This window comes from Mandrillus leucophaeus, unplaced genomic scaffold, assembly GCF_000951045.1.
Source record: "Mandrillus leucophaeus isolate KB7577 unplaced genomic scaffold, Mleu.le_1.0 Scaffold756, whole genome shotgun sequence".
Lineage (NCBI taxonomy): Eukaryota > Metazoa > Chordata > Mammalia > Primates > Cercopithecidae > Mandrillus > Mandrillus leucophaeus.
Genome location: NW_012108208.1, coordinates 1,122,775 through 1,142,221, shown reverse-complemented (window position 1 = coordinate 1,142,221; position 19,447 = coordinate 1,122,775). Strand labels below are relative to the sequence as shown.

Here is a 19,447-nt window from a genome sequence, read left to right as displayed (position 1 = left end):
GCACTATTCACAATGGCAAAGACTTGGAATCAACCCAAATGTCCATCAGTGACAGACTGGATTAAGAAAATGTGGCACATATACACCATGGAATATTATGCAGCCATAAAAAAGGATGAGTTTGTGTTCCTTGCGGGGAGGGAGCAGGGGGGAGGGTAGCATTAGGAGATATACCTAATTTAAATTAGTGCAGTTTTACAGCTAGAACGCACCCAAGAATCAATCAAAACTTGGAAAATATGTAAGACAGATGGATCAAAATAAATAATGGTTAATAAAATAAAGTAGTAAACACAATAGTACATTTCTGATTTCTTAATAAGGTATATCAACTGGTTGAAGAGAGAGTGGGAGAGGACTGAAGAATAAACTCAAATGTCAAAAAATGACTTCTCCCAGAATCAAGTTTAAAGTTTTCTTAGGTAAGACTAGAAATAATAAAATTCTCTCTGTTAAAAGAATATTTAGCTTTCAGAGTAAACACCCAGCAGTGGAAAAAATAATAAACAACAACAACAACAAAAAACTTATTCTGAGAAAGAGAATTTTCAAGGAATCAATTAAAAGAACTTAATAAATGCAGTGCTCCTGAAAAGAGAAGAGTCACTACCTGGATTAAAAAAAAAAACAAAAACAAGGCTAGGAGTGGTGGCTCATGCCTGTAATCCCAGCACTTTGGGAGACTGAGGCAGGTGGATCACCTGCAGTCAGGAGTTTGAGACCAGCCTGGCCAACATGGTGAAACCTCGTCTCTACTAAAAATACAAAAATTGGCCAGGCATGGTGGCGGGTGCCTGTAATCCCAGCGACTTGGGAGACTGAGGCAGGAGAACTGCTTGAGCCCGGGAGGTGGAGGTTGTGGTGAGCTGAGATTGCACCACTGCACTCCAGCCTGGGCAATAGAGTGAGACTCTGCCTCGAAAAAAAAAAAAAAAAAAAAAATTGTTGGCTTTAAAATATTATTCAACAATTTACTCCAACAGATATTTATTGAGTAGCGACTACATGCCAGGCATTAGGAATATAAAGATGAATAAGGCATCTTTATTCATCTGCTCTTGAGGAACTTATATTCTAGAGAAGAAGATAAATTCATGAACCAAGTACTTAATAACTGTGACAGATGTAATGACGAAAATCCGCAGAGAACAAGGAATACAGAGAGTACTGGCATTTCAACTAGCAAACTATATGAGGGAATGTTTCCTAGAGAAGACAACGTAAAAATTAAATCTTAAAAGATGAGTAACATGGCCAGTTCAAGAAATGAGAAGACAATCATGGCAAAGGAAACAAAATGAATAAAGGCCTAAAGATCACTACAAGCACAGTGTTTGTGAGGAGTGACAAGTGGCCTTCAGTTATTGTAACACAAAATAGGAGACGAAGTGATGGAAAATGAGGCAAGAAAGGTTATTTAAATCTTGGAAGGCCTTGTTTGTTTTTCCATGAGAACAAGTTTGGATTTTATGATTCTTTTTTTTTTTTTTTTTGAGACGGAGTCTTGCTCTGTCGCCCAGGCTGGAGTGCAGTGGCGCAATCTCGGCTCACTGCAAGCTCCGCCTCCCGGGTTCATGCCATTCTCCTGCCTCAGCCTCCCGAGTAGCTGGGACTACAGGCGCCCGCCACTGCGCCCGGCTAATTTTTTCTATTTTTAGTAGAGACGGGGTTTCACCGTGTTAGGCAGGATGGTCTCGATCTCCTGACCTTGTGATCCGCCCGCCTCAGCCTCCCAAAGTGCTGGGATTACAGGCGTGAGCCACCGCGCCCGGCCGGATTTTATGATTCTTAAGGCTGGGCACAGGGGCTCACACCTGTAATCCCAGCACTTTGGGAGGCTGAGGTGGGTGGATTGCTTGAGCCCAGGAGTTTGTGACTATCCCTAGCAACTTAGCAAGATCCTGTCTATACAAAAAATTTTAAAAGTAGCCAGGTATGGTGGTGCATGCCTGTACTTGGGAGGCTGAGGTGGGAGGATCACTTAACTCTGGGAGGTCAAGGCTGCAGTGAGTCGTGTTCGTGCCCCTGCACTCCAGCCTGGGCAACAGAGCAAGACATTGTCTCAAATAATAATAATAATAATGATAATAATAATTATAATACAGTTCTTAAGCAGAGAGGCTCATCAGAATCACATGGGGGGCTTGAAAAACATACATGTTTAGACTCTACCTCCTAAAGATACTAATACTCTAGGTTTAAAGAAGGGGACAATGCATCTGCGTTCTCTAACAATTTCCCTGCTTAATACTGTGTATTACATATACATTGAGAGAATGTCTACAATAGTTTGGACCTAAACTGAACTGAGTGAGAAAAATGGGTTTCAAAAAGGAAGGCAGAGGAAGCTTGCCAATCTATAATGGTACAGTTTAAGGAATTAAGAAAGAAAGGCAATTCATTATAGAAAGGCAAAAGAAATAAAAACTAACAACTCTGACTACATTTCCAAATTAAGTTATGATTAAAAAAATAAGAGAAATATGGATTAAAGTAAGTTAAAATTCTGAAGATCTTGACTTTAAATTTTCTAGATGCATATGATGTACATACTGAAACTTACATCCTGAAAATTCTTACACTAAAAAAAGTTATTTTGTTGTAAAAAATGTAGAGGAGGTAAAAGAACATAGCTATTAAGAGAGTAAGGTTTAGGCCAGGTGTGGTGGCTCATGCCTGTACTTCCAGCACTTTGGGAGGCCGAGGCGAGCAATCACTTGAGGCCAGGAATTCGAGACCAGACTGGCCAACATGGAGAAACTCAGTCTCTACTAAAAATACAAAAATTAGCCAGGCGTGGTTTCAGGCTGACATAATCCCAGCTACTTAAGAGGCAGGAGAATTGCAAATCACTTGAACCTGGGAGGCGGAGGTTGCAGTGGGGCCAAGATTGCACCACTGTGCTCCAACTTGGGCAACAGAGCAAGACTCCATCTCAAAAAAAAAGAGAGTACGGTTTAAATCCTGGCTCCACCATGCATTGTGTGACCTTCGGTAAGTTACCTAAATCTTTATGTGGACTCAATTTCTTCATGTGTAAAATGGAGATAACAATACATATTTTATAGGATTCTTGAGTATTAATTACATAACATATATAAATCACTCAGAACCTGGAACATAGTATAGAGTTAATAAATGTTAACTCTTACTGTTAATGTAATCCTTATCATTACTCAGGAGGCTACAGCAAAATGATTCCAGAGTTTAGAAATAAAGTTACCTTCACAGTAAGGATAATTAGACTCAGCACAGAAGGAATGAATTCAAGTTATAGATATACTAACCAAACAAAGGTCTCTGGCTCTGTAGCTGAGGAAACCTGGGGAAACACTCAAGTCTCATCAAAGACTGCATAAGCTTTTTAGAAAATGTGATCAGGAAGGAGATAAGACAGCAAAGAGCAAGCAAATATTTCCTCTGACAGTCAGAGACCCTCCCCTTCATACTGGAGGGACTCACTACACTATAGTCTTAATTTTAGACCATAAAGAATAGCTCAGTCCACCATTTACTAGGATAGATAAGACTAGAGGACATTCAATCATATCCAGCTTTGCTGTGAATAAAATATATTATTTATATTAGAAACAATGAACTACATTTTAAGATTATGCTTAAAAAAAAAAGAGTGCTCTGCATACGAGGTAAGAAAAAAGGGAGAAGGCCAAGGAGTTGACAGTGTTTCTTTAGTACGCAAGAGAAATAAAGTCAGTATCTTGAATGCCAAGCATTTGTGTTGTAGGCAAAACGGGCCTTCTTGATGACTTAGGTAAAATATTCCTTGAGATTAAGTAATTCTTTACTCCATCTGAGTACCTTATTCTAGTGATTTCTTTAACAACCCTCTTGATTCCCAGACTGTGCTCAGAGAGCGCAGGGACTCTATCATATTCATAGTAATATCTTTAGTAGCCCCACAAGACTGCTTTTGCCTCCTATACTTAGACTTACCAAGAGCCAGTTGTTTTTGTTCCTAAATGTGTTTGTCAATTGTACTTGTTACTATAATTTCAAAATTTTAGTATTAATTATGTTCACAGATGAACTGTGAAAGAGTGTGGAAGAACTGTTTCTATGAACATTAAGTAGGTTATAAAACTATCGAGGCTTTAAACAATACCGAGGCCCTAAAAAGCCTCAATAAAGGTGAATCACTACAAAAATTTGATATCAAATTGGGTGTGGATAACATAGTTTAAATGATTTTTTAAAAAGAACTCTAAAAATCTGTCAGGGATTTTAAGCTATAAGGAGTTTAAGGATAACAGAATCTTTATTTTCTATCCTATGTTATGTTAGAGTATATTACAAAATCTATATGGAAACGATATTAAAAGGGACTCAGCCCTATATCCAAAAATGGGTGAATATGCATTTCAATGTTTAAATTACACGTTTGATTTATGTTACTATTAATTCCTCTTAATCAATCAACTAGTGATCATGATGAATAAGAAGGCTTTTTACTTTCTAAGAAATTACATGGTTGTTATTAGATTAAAAAAACCATACAGATTTACATGTTGAAAAATTGCGTTTTTCATCTTTGCACAATGTATTTCAATTAAATGTCCATTTATTTGTCAGTATTCCCACTAAATTATAAATCCCTTGAGAAAAAGGATCATGTCAATTCCTAGTTTAATAGTGCCCAACACTTAGTAATGCTCAATAGGTAGATACTCTGTATTGTTTACATTAAAAAAAAAAAACCATGAAATTTTCTTTTAAAAAAAATCTGAAATCTGAGTATTATGTGGCTGTTTAATACCAATTAATAATAAAATAGTGTTACTTACATAGAAAGGACAAATTCTTACCAATTTATAGCTCCTCCATTACACTTCTTCATAAGCAATGCTTTCCAACATTGATGAGTGGATTTAATAACTTCAAGAGCAAAAGCCTAGCTCCAAACAAACAAATAAAAAAAAGACGTATTTAATATCAGTCACATTGTTATACTAACACAAAACTAATCTTGTGATGACAGTTAACTGTTAAGAGCATGAAACTCCAGAGTCAGGCAAAGCTTGGTATAAATTCTGGCTTCCTTATTTGTCAGCTGTGTGACTTTGGGCAGATTACTTAAGCTCGCTAAGTCTCAATTTCTTCATCTATGAAGTAGAATGTAATAGGGATAATCTACATCAGGGTTGGCAAACTAAGGCCTATGGGTCAAATCCAGCCTGCCCCTGTAAAGTTTTACTGAACAGTCACATTTGTTTGTGTTTGGCCTACGGCCTGCTCTAGTGCTGCAATAGCAGAGTTGAGCAGCTGTGACAGAAATCATACGATCTGTGAAGCCTAAAATATTTTCTATATGACCCATTACAGAAAAAAGTTTGCCAACCCCTGATCTAAGTCACAGAGTTGTTGAAACAGTAAGTAAGATGACATGTGTAAAGTGCTTAACCCAGTACCCAGCTTGTCAGTAAGCATGCACCCATTAATTTCAGCATCATCAAAACTGCAGGCAGTCTAAATGTAGTTTTTCAAAGTAATTTTAGACTATCCACTGTCTGAAAGTAGTATATCTCCTTGACATTTATGACATTGTCTAAAAATGCATTAGCAACAACAGATACACCTCTTGTTGGATATACATCCAGTAAGAACATCTAAAGAAAACTTGCTTTATAATTCCAAAGCAGAAAGTTCTGTGGAGTTTTTTCCCAAAAAATGTTGCTCGTTTTCCTTATGGAGAGTCCCTACTGGTTAGTTCAAACGCCTTTCTTCTCCAATGATAACTACACACATTATGATAATAAAGAAACCAAAGAATCTTGGGAACTGAGACACAGTAATAATGGGAAATTTATCCTCTGAAAAGAGAATTTCTCTCAGGTCTTCTATTGCCTGCGATGGAGGACGGCTTATATCTTAATGAGATAGTGTTGGGCGGGGATCTCACTTCAGACACAGGACAAGAAATCTAATACATTATCTGATGATGTAAGGATAGATTTTTAATCCAATTATTTGGATAAGTGTGATTATTTAGAACCAATTTCAATACCTGCTTAAAGGAGTTGCAAGAAAAACCCAGAATAAAAGAAAGGAGCCATCTTTCCAACCATATTAAAGGGGCACAAATTAATTCTTGAGTTATGCCCTGCTATGGTTTGAGGGGATTTGTCCTCTCAAATCTCGTTCAAATCGATCCCCAATGTTGGAAGTGAGGCCTAATGGGAGGTGTATGGATCATGGGGGTGGATCCCTCATGAATGGCTTGGTGCCTCCTCAGAGTAATGAGTGAGTTCTTGCTCCGTTAGTTCCCACAAGAACTGATTGTTAAAAAGAGCCTGGGCACCTTCCACCTCTCTCACTTGCTTCCTCTCTCACCCTGTGGCATGCCTGCTCCCCTTTTGTCTTTTGGCATGATTGGAAGCTTTCTGAGGTCCTTACCAGAAGCAGATGCCAGCACCATGCTTCTGGTATACCCTGTAGGACTGTGAGCAAATAAACCTTTTCTTTATAAATTACCCAGCCTCAGCAATTCTTTCATAGCAATACTAAAGGAACTAAGGCTCTATATTTTAAATAGCAGTAGTAAAAAGCAATGCATAAAATAATTATTTTCTGGAGAAGTTGTATAAATGACCTCATCTTTATACAGAAAAGAATTACTATTTGTCAAAACAAACGAAAACCAAAAACTACCTCATTCTTTACAAATTTGTGACTTAGCAGACTTACCCTGAGGCAATAAGGAGACACAAAAATACTATATAGGTTTGAAATTTCAATTATCTCAATAATAAAATATAAATTTTTTAAAGAAAAAATAATGTATAAATGTTTAATCCTTTCAGGAAGATAATTTAATCTAAAATAATAATTTTATATTTACATTTAATAATCCCAGACAAAGCCCTCAAGATTTGAAGGATTCTTTTAATGTGCCTTCAAAAAAAACCACTGAGTCCAGCAATCAATTCTTTTACAGCAAAATACCCATCATAAATTTTAAGTTTTCATTAACATGCCTTATTTCACTTAAAAACATACTTACTGTTATCCACTTAAAAGTTGGTTTCAAATATTCAACTTACCTAGTGGTAATAACTTAAAAAAAAATTCCATGTTTTAGACGTTAACTCCTTGGCCTATTCTCTCCATTTATGTCATATTAGAGATACTTTGTGGTAACTCTGTGGTATTCTAATAGAAAAATCCTATGACAGTAAGATAATTCAGGTGTCCTTTCAATTGTTAAGCAGCTTAGTTCCATCATGGTAGAATGAACACTTAGGAGGGAGCGCCCTACGGATTTATATTAAGGGTGCGTAACTTTCTCCTCCACAAAACAGTAAATAGAAAGTTTTTCTATGTACACAATTTGCAAAATTAGACTGATCATGAAACTTGTTCATTTTCTAACATGTAGGAGCTATAGACAGATAGATGGACATAGATATTTTTCAGCCTTGGTGATTCACTTAGAGAGATCTTCTGAAGCAAAATTTAAATAATAAAATAATGTTTTTAAATATGTAAGTCAGTAAAAAGCACTTTTCTTACCACACTATATATACATATTCACATAAGAAACTCCCCAAGTGAAATGAGTATTGTACGGGAGGTACAATTTAAAATAAAGATTCTCATCTTCACCTTGTTTTTGAATTCTCCATTAAAAGCAAACTGGTTTTCTGGTTTTCCATCTGGTACCTTATATAATCTAAACCAATTAAGAGTAGCTTCCAGGTAACCTGGTTTGAACTTCTCGACATCATCAATATCTGTAAAGAAAAAACAAAAAGATGTTTTGTTAAGAGCCAAAATTCATTCCATTTAGTGGCAGAGCATTGGACTGAGGGAGCCAGGAAACATGGGACCCAGTCTAACCGGCAGCACAATTGATTATGATACCTAGAGCAGCATCACCATTGATATGTATATCACCTTCAGACTTTTGTGTTTTCGTATGTATACTACTATTCCTGCACTCTACAAACATTTACAAAGCATCTTCAGACAATGTGCTATGTATGGGGAATAAATGGATGGATACAACAAAATTCTTCTCATCAAGATACTCAGAGTTATTACCTCAGGGAAAGAGACAAAGAGTTAAATTGCAATTAAAATGCAATGAGATTTTAACAGAGGCAAACATAAGCAATGTTAATGTCATAGAAGAGGGAGTAAAAGAAAGCATTATAAAAGTGAGAAGTACATCACTAACTGGACAAGAGGGGAAAAGGTAGAAGGAACAGCACACATAAAAGCAAGGGACTATATTTTAGAATATACAAAGATGGTTCTGCATGGCTAGAGCATCACTGTTAGGAGGGAGAGGAGAAGGAGGAAACACCTAGGAGAAGCCAGTCACTGAGGATCATATACACAGTAATCTCCCTTTATCCACAGTTTTGTTTTCTGCAGTTTCAGTTACCTACGGTCAACTGAATCCAAAAATATTAAATGGAAAATTCCAGAAATAAACAATTCGTAAGTTTTAAATTGCATACCATTCTGAGTAGCCTGATGAAATCTTGCGCTGTCCTGCTCCATCCTGCCCAAGACATGAATCATGCCTTTGCCCACTGTGGCTGCATTCTATATACTACCCACCATTAGTCATTTAGCAGCCTTCTCAGTTAGCAGATCCACTGTCTTGGTATGGCAGTGCTTGTGTTCAATTAACCCTTATTTTGCTTCAGAATGGCCACAAAGCACAAGAGTAATGGTGCTGGTAATTTTATTACAGTATATTGTCACAGTATATTGTATTGTATACAATATATTTGTTACAGCATATTGTTAAAATGATTCTGTTTTGTGATTAACAAAACAAACAGGGATGTTTTGCAAAAATTAATAAATACTGAGTTCATTGAACGTACGGTTTTCTTATTCAGAGGGGAAAAAATCTTTTAGTCTACTGACAGTGAGTATCTAGAAATGCAATTTAATCAATGCCCAAGATAAATAATTTTCTAGGCTGGGTGCAGTGGCTCACGCCTGTAATCCCAGCACTTTGAGATCACCTGAGGTCAGGGGTTCCGACCAGTCTGGCCAACATGGTGAAACCCTGTATCTACTAAAAATACAAAAATAATTAGCTGGGCATAGTGGTGCTTGCCTGTAGTCCATGCTACTCAGGAGGCTGAGGCAGGACAAATGCTTTAGTCCAGGAGGTGGAGGTTGCAGTCAGCCAAGATCATGCCACTGAACTCCAGCCTGGGCAACAAAGCGATAAATAACTTTCTGTTGCTTAAGTCTGATTTACGACTTCATCATTGTACCTTACTCAGACTATCATTTTCTGTTCCATTGTATATAACTTATACAAATCATATAACTTTTATATGATTTTTGTTACTTAACTCACTGACTTCCAAGGAGAAAATGAAAGCTAATTATCTAATATCTGTCTCAGTCTAGGAGGCTTTCTCCCCAAAAGTCATAAAGAGGAACCCATTAAGCAAAGACACTAATTAGGAAAAAAAGTGAAAATTTTATAATGGAAATAGGAAGTATAACTCTCCAAATATAAGCTAAACTTTTCCATTCTCAACTAATTATATCCTAGGAGAAAACAGCTGTACTGTCCCAAATAACAAAACAAAAAAATTACAGTAAGATATTTAAACACTTTTAAAACCTCAATAGCAAATGCCTGAAGCCAAATTCTTACATCCAATGCCAATAGTCAGTTCAATAACCCCTCTGAAATTATAAAGTTCCAGCTAAAGTATACAAACTTATTTGTGGCTTATGAAAAGCATACATAGATATATATAAAACTTAAACTTGTTCCTCATGAAATTCCTGAGAGTTAAGAACAAGTATGTTTACATTCAACATAAGAAAACTACAGCTAAGATAGTTGAAAAGGTTTGCCAAAATCTATCCAACTCACTCATGATAGAACTCCTATTACATAAATACAAGACTTCTAATTCCATGACTTCTGCTTTTTCTTCTATACTGCATAGTAACATTGCCTAAAGGTTTTATTTACATTTAAAAAACGTAAGTAAAGATGTATTTTTTCAGTTTTCTTTTACTGTGATAAAATATCCATAACATAAAACTTGCCATGTTAAGCATTTTTAAGTGTATAATTCAGTGACATTAAGTATGTCTACAATTTTGTGCATCCATCAACACTATCCATTTGTAGGACATCTTTGATTAGATACATTTTTTACAATCTATGTTATTTTAAGAAAAGTGGCAATTCTCTAGTAGTCATTTATTCCCACTTGTGGAATTAATTTTATAGGAATTTTAAAGATGAACTAATCCAATAAAGTTAGGATAATCTGGAAAAGCTATATATGTAATCAAGCTAAATCTATTTTAGTTTCTAATGTTGATTACAAATTAAGCTCTTTTAATCGAACTCTACTTGATCAACTTACTGGACTGATTAGTAAAGACTCTACTTCTGTAGAACATTCTGATTAATGTTCACATGTTATGTATGCTGACTCTGGCAGAGTACTCTAGAATGAAGCCAAATTTTTGTTTCCATCAGTTAAGTTTTAGCTTTACCAAGCATCAGGTGTGTTTATTCCCAAACCATTTATGCTAACTGTATCTTTTATTATGAGATGTAATTAAATATTACATAAACCAGTGAATTTATGAGTACAAAAAAGTTTTTGTCTTTATGAAGTTAATTTGAATGTTCTGAAAGAATTCAATAAAACATTGCTAAAAATATCTGTTGTCAAATTAAGCCTGGAGCTAGGTGCCATGGCATGCCCCTAATCCCAGCTACATGGGAAGCCGAGGTGGGAGGATTGCTTGAGCCTAGGAGTTCGAGACCATTCTGGGCAACATAGTGAGATCCTATCTAAAAAAAAAAAAAAAAAAAAAATTAGACCTGGGTAGGAAAACAGTTAGATATTAGGAGGAAAAAGAAAAAAACATAAAAATCTGCAGTTAGGCACATAGGCTGCTTTGCAAGTAAGGTAAGAAGAGAATTTTAGATATGAGAGGTCAGGGATATCCTCTGGTGAAATCATTTTAGTAGAGTCTTGGATGAACTGTGGGAGCAACTAATTCAGGTATCTGAAAGCAGTACAGTCTGGGAGGAAGACAGTAAATGCAAATATTCTGAAGTAAGGGTGTGCTTTTAACATTTCAGGGAGAGAGTAAGAAGTCATAGCTAGAGCACAGTGAAAAAACAGAAAGAATTAGGAGATAAGATTAGAGAAGCAGCCACAGTCCAGTCACAAAGGACTCTAAGGGCCATACTAAGGACTACAGCTTTAACTTTGGGATGGTTTTGGGCAGAGGAGTAAATGTTTTAAGATCTTTCTATCTGGTGTGTAAAGAAAAGACTACATAGAGGAAAAAAAGGAAGCTGGAAGTCCAATAAGGGGCTGCTAAGAGTCTACTTAGGTGAACTATGATGAGGGCTTAGACAAACGTAGTTGTATGGAGATAGTGATGATTGGTAAGATTTTGGACATTTTTTACAAAGTAAAACTAAGAGGAATTACCAATGGAAAAAAAAAATAACAATAATAAACCAGTAAAGATGGGACTTACATGAGATTCAAAGTATCAAAGAGCAGAAAAGGACAAACCTGTAACATTAATAACCTAAATTACAGTAAAACTAAAAGCAGTCCTCAAAATTTCTTTTTTCTCTTTCTTTCTCTTTTTCTTTCTTTTTTTCTTTCTTTCTCTCTCTCTCTCTCTCTCTTTCTTTCTCTCTCTCTCTCTCTTTTCACAGTGTCTTGCTGTGTCACATAGGCTGGAGTGCAGTGTGCAATCACAGTTCACTGCAACCTTGACTTCCAGGGATCAATCAATTAACCCACTTCGATTTCCAAGAAGCTAGGACTACAAGTGTGCAACACCATGCTTGGCTAATCTTGTTTTTTTTGTTTGTTTGTTTGTTTTGTTTTGTTTTTCAGTAGAGTTGCTTTGTTTTGTTTTAGTCACTCTGTTACCCAGGCTGGTCTTGAACTCCTGGGCTCCAGTGTTCCTCCTGCCTTCGTTTCCCAAAGTGTTGGGATTACAAGTGTGAGCCACCACGCCACCCAGCCCATCACCCCAGATTTTTAAAAAAGGCTTTATAAAGAGTGTCATAACTTCTGACAAATAGTGTGCAGTCATGATTTACTTTCAAATTTGAAAGTTTAATTAACAAAGATTATATAGAATCTCCCTAAGGGAACGTTTATATTAAAACTATAAAAATACATTTTATAAATAATCATTTTTCTATATAAATACATTGAAAATATCATAAATTTCTCTCTAAAATTCCAGTTGAAAAACAGCTAATAATGAAGCAATATAACAGAAAAATCTTAAGGTTCCATTGGGTTTTTCCAAGTTCAGAGCTCTCATTTTAATTTAGTTTTTCTTAACTAACTTCGGTTTATGTTTCTATAAAAGAAAACCTAAACTTACCTACCATTTTATCTCTGTAGACATGAGATAAATCTAACACAACACGTTCTAAGAGAAACGTTTATGACTTATTTTTTCCCTTCACTGGGGATACTGTATATCTTTCATATAACCAAATTTCCTTTCCATATAAACCAATTCACTTGTTTCTAAAATCTAATTAGAAAATTCTTTCTACTCTTTTTTTTTTTAATCCAAAAACACACTCTGTTAAACCAATGGGAGTTTCTAATCTCATGCGTTTGCCAAGACTTCAATATTACCCAAACTTCAGAATAAAACATACTTTACAAGTAAGTTAATAGTAACGATATGACTTCAAAAGCCAAATTGATAAGGTATATTTTATATATGCAGACCATGAACAGTATACATGAGAGAAATCTAGAGAAAGTATGAGACCTATTTAATCTAGAGACATATTAAAACAATAAGCTTTAAAAATAATTATATACCAAAAACAAAGAAAATGTTAATAAATTTTAAACATAAGGAAATTAAGACAACACATTCTATAAGTACAATATAATAAATTTAAAGCTCAACAATAAACAAATTTAAAAACTCTTGCCTACTGAAAAAGAACCACCTCCAGTCCCCCGATTTTTTAAATATAATTAAAACATAAATATTAAAAGGAAATAAAGAAGAAAAAGTCTTATTAAATAAATAACTTTTGGGTCCAAAAGAAAATAAAAACTCTAAAAATATTCAGAAAATAATGACAATGAGAACACTCAGGAAGTTTCTAAGAACTAAAGAAAAACATGTTTGGAATCAGACAGCACTAAGTCTAAATTCCATTTCTGGTACTTATATATTGTATCACCTTGGGGAAAATATACTACCTTGTTTCTTCAAATCCAGAACGGGGAAGAAGAAATCAAGGCTGTTATGTGGATTAAATAATGGGTGAAAGTCACCGAATAAAAGGGAATAATTCTTAACAAATATCAATAATTCTCTCTCCAATTCCCCAAAACTTTGTCTATGAATGCAACCAAAGTTATACTTACAGGCAAATTAATAACCTTAAAAGCTTTTATCTTTCAAAAATAAATATACAAACATGAATTAATTTTTAGAAAAATACTAAACAGATTTTCATTAATACTGAGTTACTTTAATTTGCATAATGTTCCTGACAAATCAAGGTAGGTAGGCATAGTTCTAAACAAACACAAAGACTAAAAATAACACATAAAAGGTATCTGGGCATACATATATACACATACACATGCATATTTATTAATAACTTTTTGCTATACACATATAGTTTTTCACTTAAAGACCCTAAATGAATTTGTAATTAATTTCTTATTTAACAACAGACGTGCTTACTTTTATCCCTAATATTATTACAATTTAGTTCCTATAAATTTATTTTTTTCCAATGTGTTGAAGTTTAACCCCTTTTTTAAACATTTGGAATGGAGAGGGAATATATAAATAGAACTACTTGAGTGAAATACCTATAAATATTTATTTCTGGAATGAGGCTTTCACTGAGTTCAAGTATATTAACCAAACTATCAGCAAATAAAAACACTCCTCAAGTTTCCAAAGCATTCTGCTTTGGAAAAAACAGAGACCTTTGACAGGAGGGGCACTAAATTCGTGTTTCAAAGTACTCCCTCAGGCTAACCTACCTAAAATAGATACCTTATAAAAAGATAAACATCAAACAGACTCAAAAACAAGATAAGTAACTTTGTAGACCCAAGAGGGAACAAAAATACAAAACAACATGTAGGGCTGCATCCAGGGGCACACAGGAATCCTGATGTGCAGGCAGATAGGACAGGCTGTAAGCCCGGCTCCTGTCAAGTAAAGGCAGGATGACCATGCGATTTATTGTATATACTGGAATATTTCTGAGACCTATATCTAGAGAAAAAGCAGTTAACAGAAATCAATCCTTATATGACCTATGCAAATAAGAATTTTAAAGTAGTTATTACAAATATGTTCAGGACTTTCAGGAAACATGGTCACAATGCACGAACGTATGGAAATCTAAGATGAGGAACTGATACTATAAAACTTCAAAAAAAAAAAAAAGAACCAAAAGGAGGATCTGAAATGAAAAATCAGGTAGGCTTAACAGCAGAACGTGGATATGGCAGGAAAAACAACAACAACAACAAGAAAAAACAGGGAAGTAGAAGACACATTAACAGAAATTATCCAGTCTAAATAACAGTAAGGAAAAAAAAGATGAAAAAGACAGGAAGAGTGTTAGTGATTTGTAAGACAATAAAAAGTAGTCTAAAATATGTATATTTAGTCTCAGAATGCAGGAGAGAAAACAGAGCCCCCCCAAAAGTGAAATAATAGTGGCAAACATTTCCCAAATGTGGTGGAAAAACAGGAACTTACAGACCCACAAAGCTCAGTATACCCTAAGCAGAATAAATACAAACAAAAGGCAACCTTAGCACATCAAAGAAAAAAAAAATTGCTGAAATCCAAAGATAAGGAGAAAATCTTTAAAACAGTCTGAGAAAAAAATAATACATTTTACACTAGTAACAAAGTGTGCATGAAGGATTAGTTCCAGGACCACCATCTGCTCCCCGAAAATCCATGCATATGAAAGTCTCACAGTAGCCCTGCAGAAACCAGCTATACGAAAAGTAGACCCTCATTATACTGTGTTTTGCAACCTGAGAATACTGTTATTTTCAATCCACATTTTGTTGAAAGAAATCCATGTATAAGTGGACCTGTACAGTTAAAACCCATGTTGTTCAGGGGTCAACTGTATATGAGGTAACAATACAAATGGCTATTCACTGTTCATTAGAAGCAATGGGGGCCGAAAGAAAATCGAACATCAATATAAAGCTTAAAAAAACCCTATAACTTTAAATTCAACATCAAGCAAAATTGTATTTCTAAAACAAAGGCAAAAAAAGATTATTTTAGATAAATAAAAATGGAGAAAATTTGCCACCAGCAGGACTGCACTACAAGAATATGTGAAAGTCCTTGAACTGAAAGAGAATGACACCAGGTGGAAACTGAGATCTACAGATCTTCAGGAAGAAACAAAATACATGGGTATGAAAATGGCAAATATGTGGGCAAATGTGAAAGACATATATGTACAGGAAATGTCTTTAAAAAACATTTTGTTATTTAAGACAATCTGTAACAAAGTATAAAGAATGAACACATGTTCTGACAGCAACTGGATACACTGCTGGTAGAAATACAAATGGTAGAGCCACTCTGGTAAACAATTTGACAGTTTCTTACAATGTTAAACATATAATTACCATCTTACTCAGCAAAATTATTCCTGAGTATTTCCCCACCGGAAATGAAAACATGTTCACATGAAGACTTGTACCTCTCTGCTCATAGCAACTTTATTCATATTAGCCCGAAACTGGAAACCCGAATTTCCAACAACATGTGAATGGATAAACTGTGGTATATCTAAAAAATGGAAGACAGTTCAATAATAAATTAGGAAGAACCACCCTAATACATGCAACAATATGCATGAATCTCCAAAGCATTAGTTAAGAGAAAGAAGTCATATACCCAGCCATGTGAATGATCACTGATGCCAGAGTCCATTGATAGGTAATTCTAGAAAAGGCAAAATATTGTGACAGAAAGTAGATCAGTGTTTGCTAATGGCCTATGGTAGGAAGAAGGGATTGATTGCACAGGGTTATGTGGGAATTTTGGGGGTTATGGAAATGTTTTGTATTATGAATGTGATCGTTGCTAGAAGACTATATATAGTTATCAAAACTCACTGAATTGTATACTTAAAATGGGGTGAATTTGACTGGATGTAACTTATACCTCAAAGTGAGCTAAAAAATATAAATGAGAGAAAGTCCCAGCCCTGAAAGAGTTCATAATCTAGATAGGTGGGTAGATAAGGAAACAAACAAATTATAAATCTGTGAAATCAAAGACATTTTACAGAATCAAACAAAATAATGTGGGAGCAAAAAAAGTGGCAATTAACCAACTGCCTTTGCCTTGTGGAGTCAAAGGCAATTCACTGAGAGATGATATTTAAACTGGTTCTCAAAAGATAAAACTACTAAGGTGCAAAACTACCTGGTATGTATAAGAAAGGGTGAAAATCTCAGTGTGTTAAGAACTTTGGATAAATAGTGTGAATGACTAGAAAATAAAAAGTATTTTACTAAGTTAGAGAAACTGGATTTTTCTGTAAGCTCTGAGAAGTCAAAACATTTTTTAATATGTTTTCTTTAAAATAAGATAAGTCTGGTAAACAGTGTGGGAGATAAATTTTTTTGTCAGGAGGCTAACTAGAGAAATGTTAACACTGATTCAATGGAAAAGTAAGATATAATTTAAGACAACAGGAAGAAGGAGGGAATGGACTAAAAGATATTTGAGGTCAAATTGAGGGAATCTGGTGACAAATTGTGGTACCAACTTAATAAGAAAGATCAGTGAAGAACAAGATGACAAAGTTTAGAATGTATATATGACTAAAACACAACTGTAATAGTTAAGAATGGCAAAATTCCAAGTATAAATGAATGCTTTCTCCCTTTAAAATAAGTTAAAACACACCTATTTAACATGTTTTAAGACTGTGCCAAAAGATATACAAGATATAAAATATATAAAAGAATTCCTGAATAAATGGGAAACATATATCAACAACTGATATAAAAATTAATGTTTTAAAGATACCAAAAATCCTTGACAATTAGGATTCTAAAACCTGTACACAAGAATAAAGGCAGTCACTTCCAAGACGGCTAAATAGGAACAGCTCTGGTCTGCAGCTCCCAGAGAGATCGATGCAGAAGATGGGTGATATCTGCATTTCAAACTGAGGTACATGGTTCATCTCATTGGGACTAGTTGGACAGTGGGTGCAGCCCACTGAGGGTGAGCAGAAGCAGAGCGGGGCATCGCCTCACCTGGGAAGTGCAAGGGGTCAGGGATTTCCCTTTCCTAGGCAAGGGAAGCTGTGACAGAGTGTACCTGGAGGAATGGTACACTACGCCCAAATAGTGCATTTTTCCCACAGTCTTCACAACTGGCAGACCGGGGTATTCCCTCCTGTGCCTGGCTCAGTGGGTCCCACGCCCACGGAGCCTTGTTCACTGCTAGAGCAGCAGTCTGAGATCGGCCTGCGAGACTGGAGCCTGGCAGGCGGACGGGCGTCCACCACTGCTGAGGCTTGAATAGCTAAACAAAGTGGCAGGGAAGCTCGAACTGGGCAGAACTCAGTGCAGCTCAGCAAGGCCTACAGCCTCTATAGACTCCACCTCTGTGGGCAGGGCATAGCTGAACAAAAGGCAGCAGAAACTTCTGCAGACTTAAAGGTCCCTGACTGACAGCTCTGAAGAAGGCAGTGGTTCCCCCAGCACGGCATTCAAGCTCTGAGAACAGAGAGACAGCCTTCTCAAGTTGGTCACTGAACCCCATGTAGCCTGACTGGGAGACACCTCCCAGTAGGGTCCGACAGACACCTCATACAGGTGGGTGCTCCTCTGGGACAAAGCTTCCAGAGGAAGGATCAGGCAGTAATATTTGCTGTTCTGCAATATTTGCTATTCTGCAGCCTCTGCTGGTGATACCCGGGCAAACAGTGTCTGGAGTGGACCTCTAGCAAATTCCAGCAAACATGCAGCTGAGGGGCCTGTTAGAAGGAAAACCAACAAACAGAAAGGAATGGCATCAACATCAACAAAAAAGGACATCTACACCAAAACCCCATCTGTAGGTCACCAACATCAAAGACTAAAAGTAGATAAAACCACAAAGATGGGGAGAAATCAGAGCAGAAAAGCTGAAAAATCAAAAAACTAGAGCACCTCTTATCCTCTAAAGGAACACAGCTCCTTGCCAGCAACAGAACAAAGCTGGATGGACAACGAGTTTCATGAGTTGACAGAAGTAGACTTCAGAAGGTCAGTAATAACAAACTTCTCCGAGCTTAAGGAGCATGTTCTAACCCATCGCAAGGAAGCTAAAAACCTTGAAAAAAGGTTAGATGAATGGCTAACTAGAATAAACAGTGTAGAGAAGACCTTAAATGACCTGATGGAGCTGAAAACCACAGCACAAGAGCTTCATGACACATGCACAAGCTTCAACAGCCGATTTGATGAAGTGGAAGAAAGGGTATCAGTGATTGAAGATTAAATTAATGAAATAAAGAGAGAAGACAAGATTAGAGAGAAAAGTGAAAAGAAACAAACAAAGCCTCCAAGAAATATGGGACTATGTGAAAAGACCAAATCTATGCTTCATTGGTGTACCTGAAAGTGACAGGGAGAATGGAACCAAGTTAGAAAACACTCTTCAGGATATTATTCAGAAGAACTTCCCCAACCTAGCAAGGCAAGCCAAAATTTAAATTCAGGAAATACAGAGACCACCACAAAGATACTCCTTGAGAAGAGCAACCCCAACACACATGATGTCAGATTTACCAAGGTTGAAATGAAGGGAAAAATGTTAAGGGCAGCCAGAGAGAAAGGTCGGGTTACCCACAAAGGGAAGCCTATCAGACTAACAGCTGATCTCTCTGCAGAAACCCTACAAGTCAGAGGAGAGTGGGGGCTAATATTCAACATTCTTAAAGAAAAGAACTTTCAACCCAGAATCTCATATCCAGCCAAACTAAGCTTCATAAGTGAAGAAGAAATAAAATCCTTTACAGACAAACAAATGCTGAGAGATTTTGTCACCACTAGGCCAGCCTTACAAGAGCTCCTGAAGGAAGCACTAAGCATGTAAAGGAAGAACTGGTACCAGCCACTGCAAAAACATGCCAAATTGTAAAGACCATCAACATTATGAAGAAACTGCATGAATTAATGGGCAAAATAACCAGCTAACATCATAGTGACAGGACCAAATTCACAAATAACAATATTAACCTTAAATGTAAATGGGCTAAATGCCCCAATTAAAAGACACAGACTAGCAAATTGGATAAACAGTCAAGACCTATCAGTGTGCTGTATTCAGGAGACCCATCTCATGTGCACTTTGCTCAAAATAAAGGATGGAGGAAGATCTATCAAGCAAATGAAAA

General features: G+C 36.1%; 1 protein-coding gene across 6 annotated transcripts in view; it reads right to left on the bottom strand.

Moving 5' to 3' along the window:
- PPA2 (pyrophosphatase (inorganic) 2) overlaps window positions 1-19,447 on the bottom strand; it is a 106,480-nt gene that overhangs the window by 23,942 nt on the left and 63,091 nt on the right. For 4 of the 6 annotated variants that reach the window (XM_011966326.1, XM_011966327.1, XM_011966330.1 and 1 more), the window contains 2 exons: window positions 7,621-7,748; window positions 4,824-4,909 (listed from right to left, as the gene is read on the bottom strand). In XM_011966326.1, the coding sequence (XP_011821716.1) occupies window positions 4,824-4,909; window positions 7,621-7,748 (214 nt within the window). Of the gene's footprint in view, window positions 1-4,823; window positions 4,910-6,889; window positions 7,459-7,620; window positions 7,749-13,504; window positions 14,272-19,447 lie in introns of those variants that run through there. The other 2 variants (XM_011966328.1, XM_011966329.1) reach the window with 2 other exon arrangements.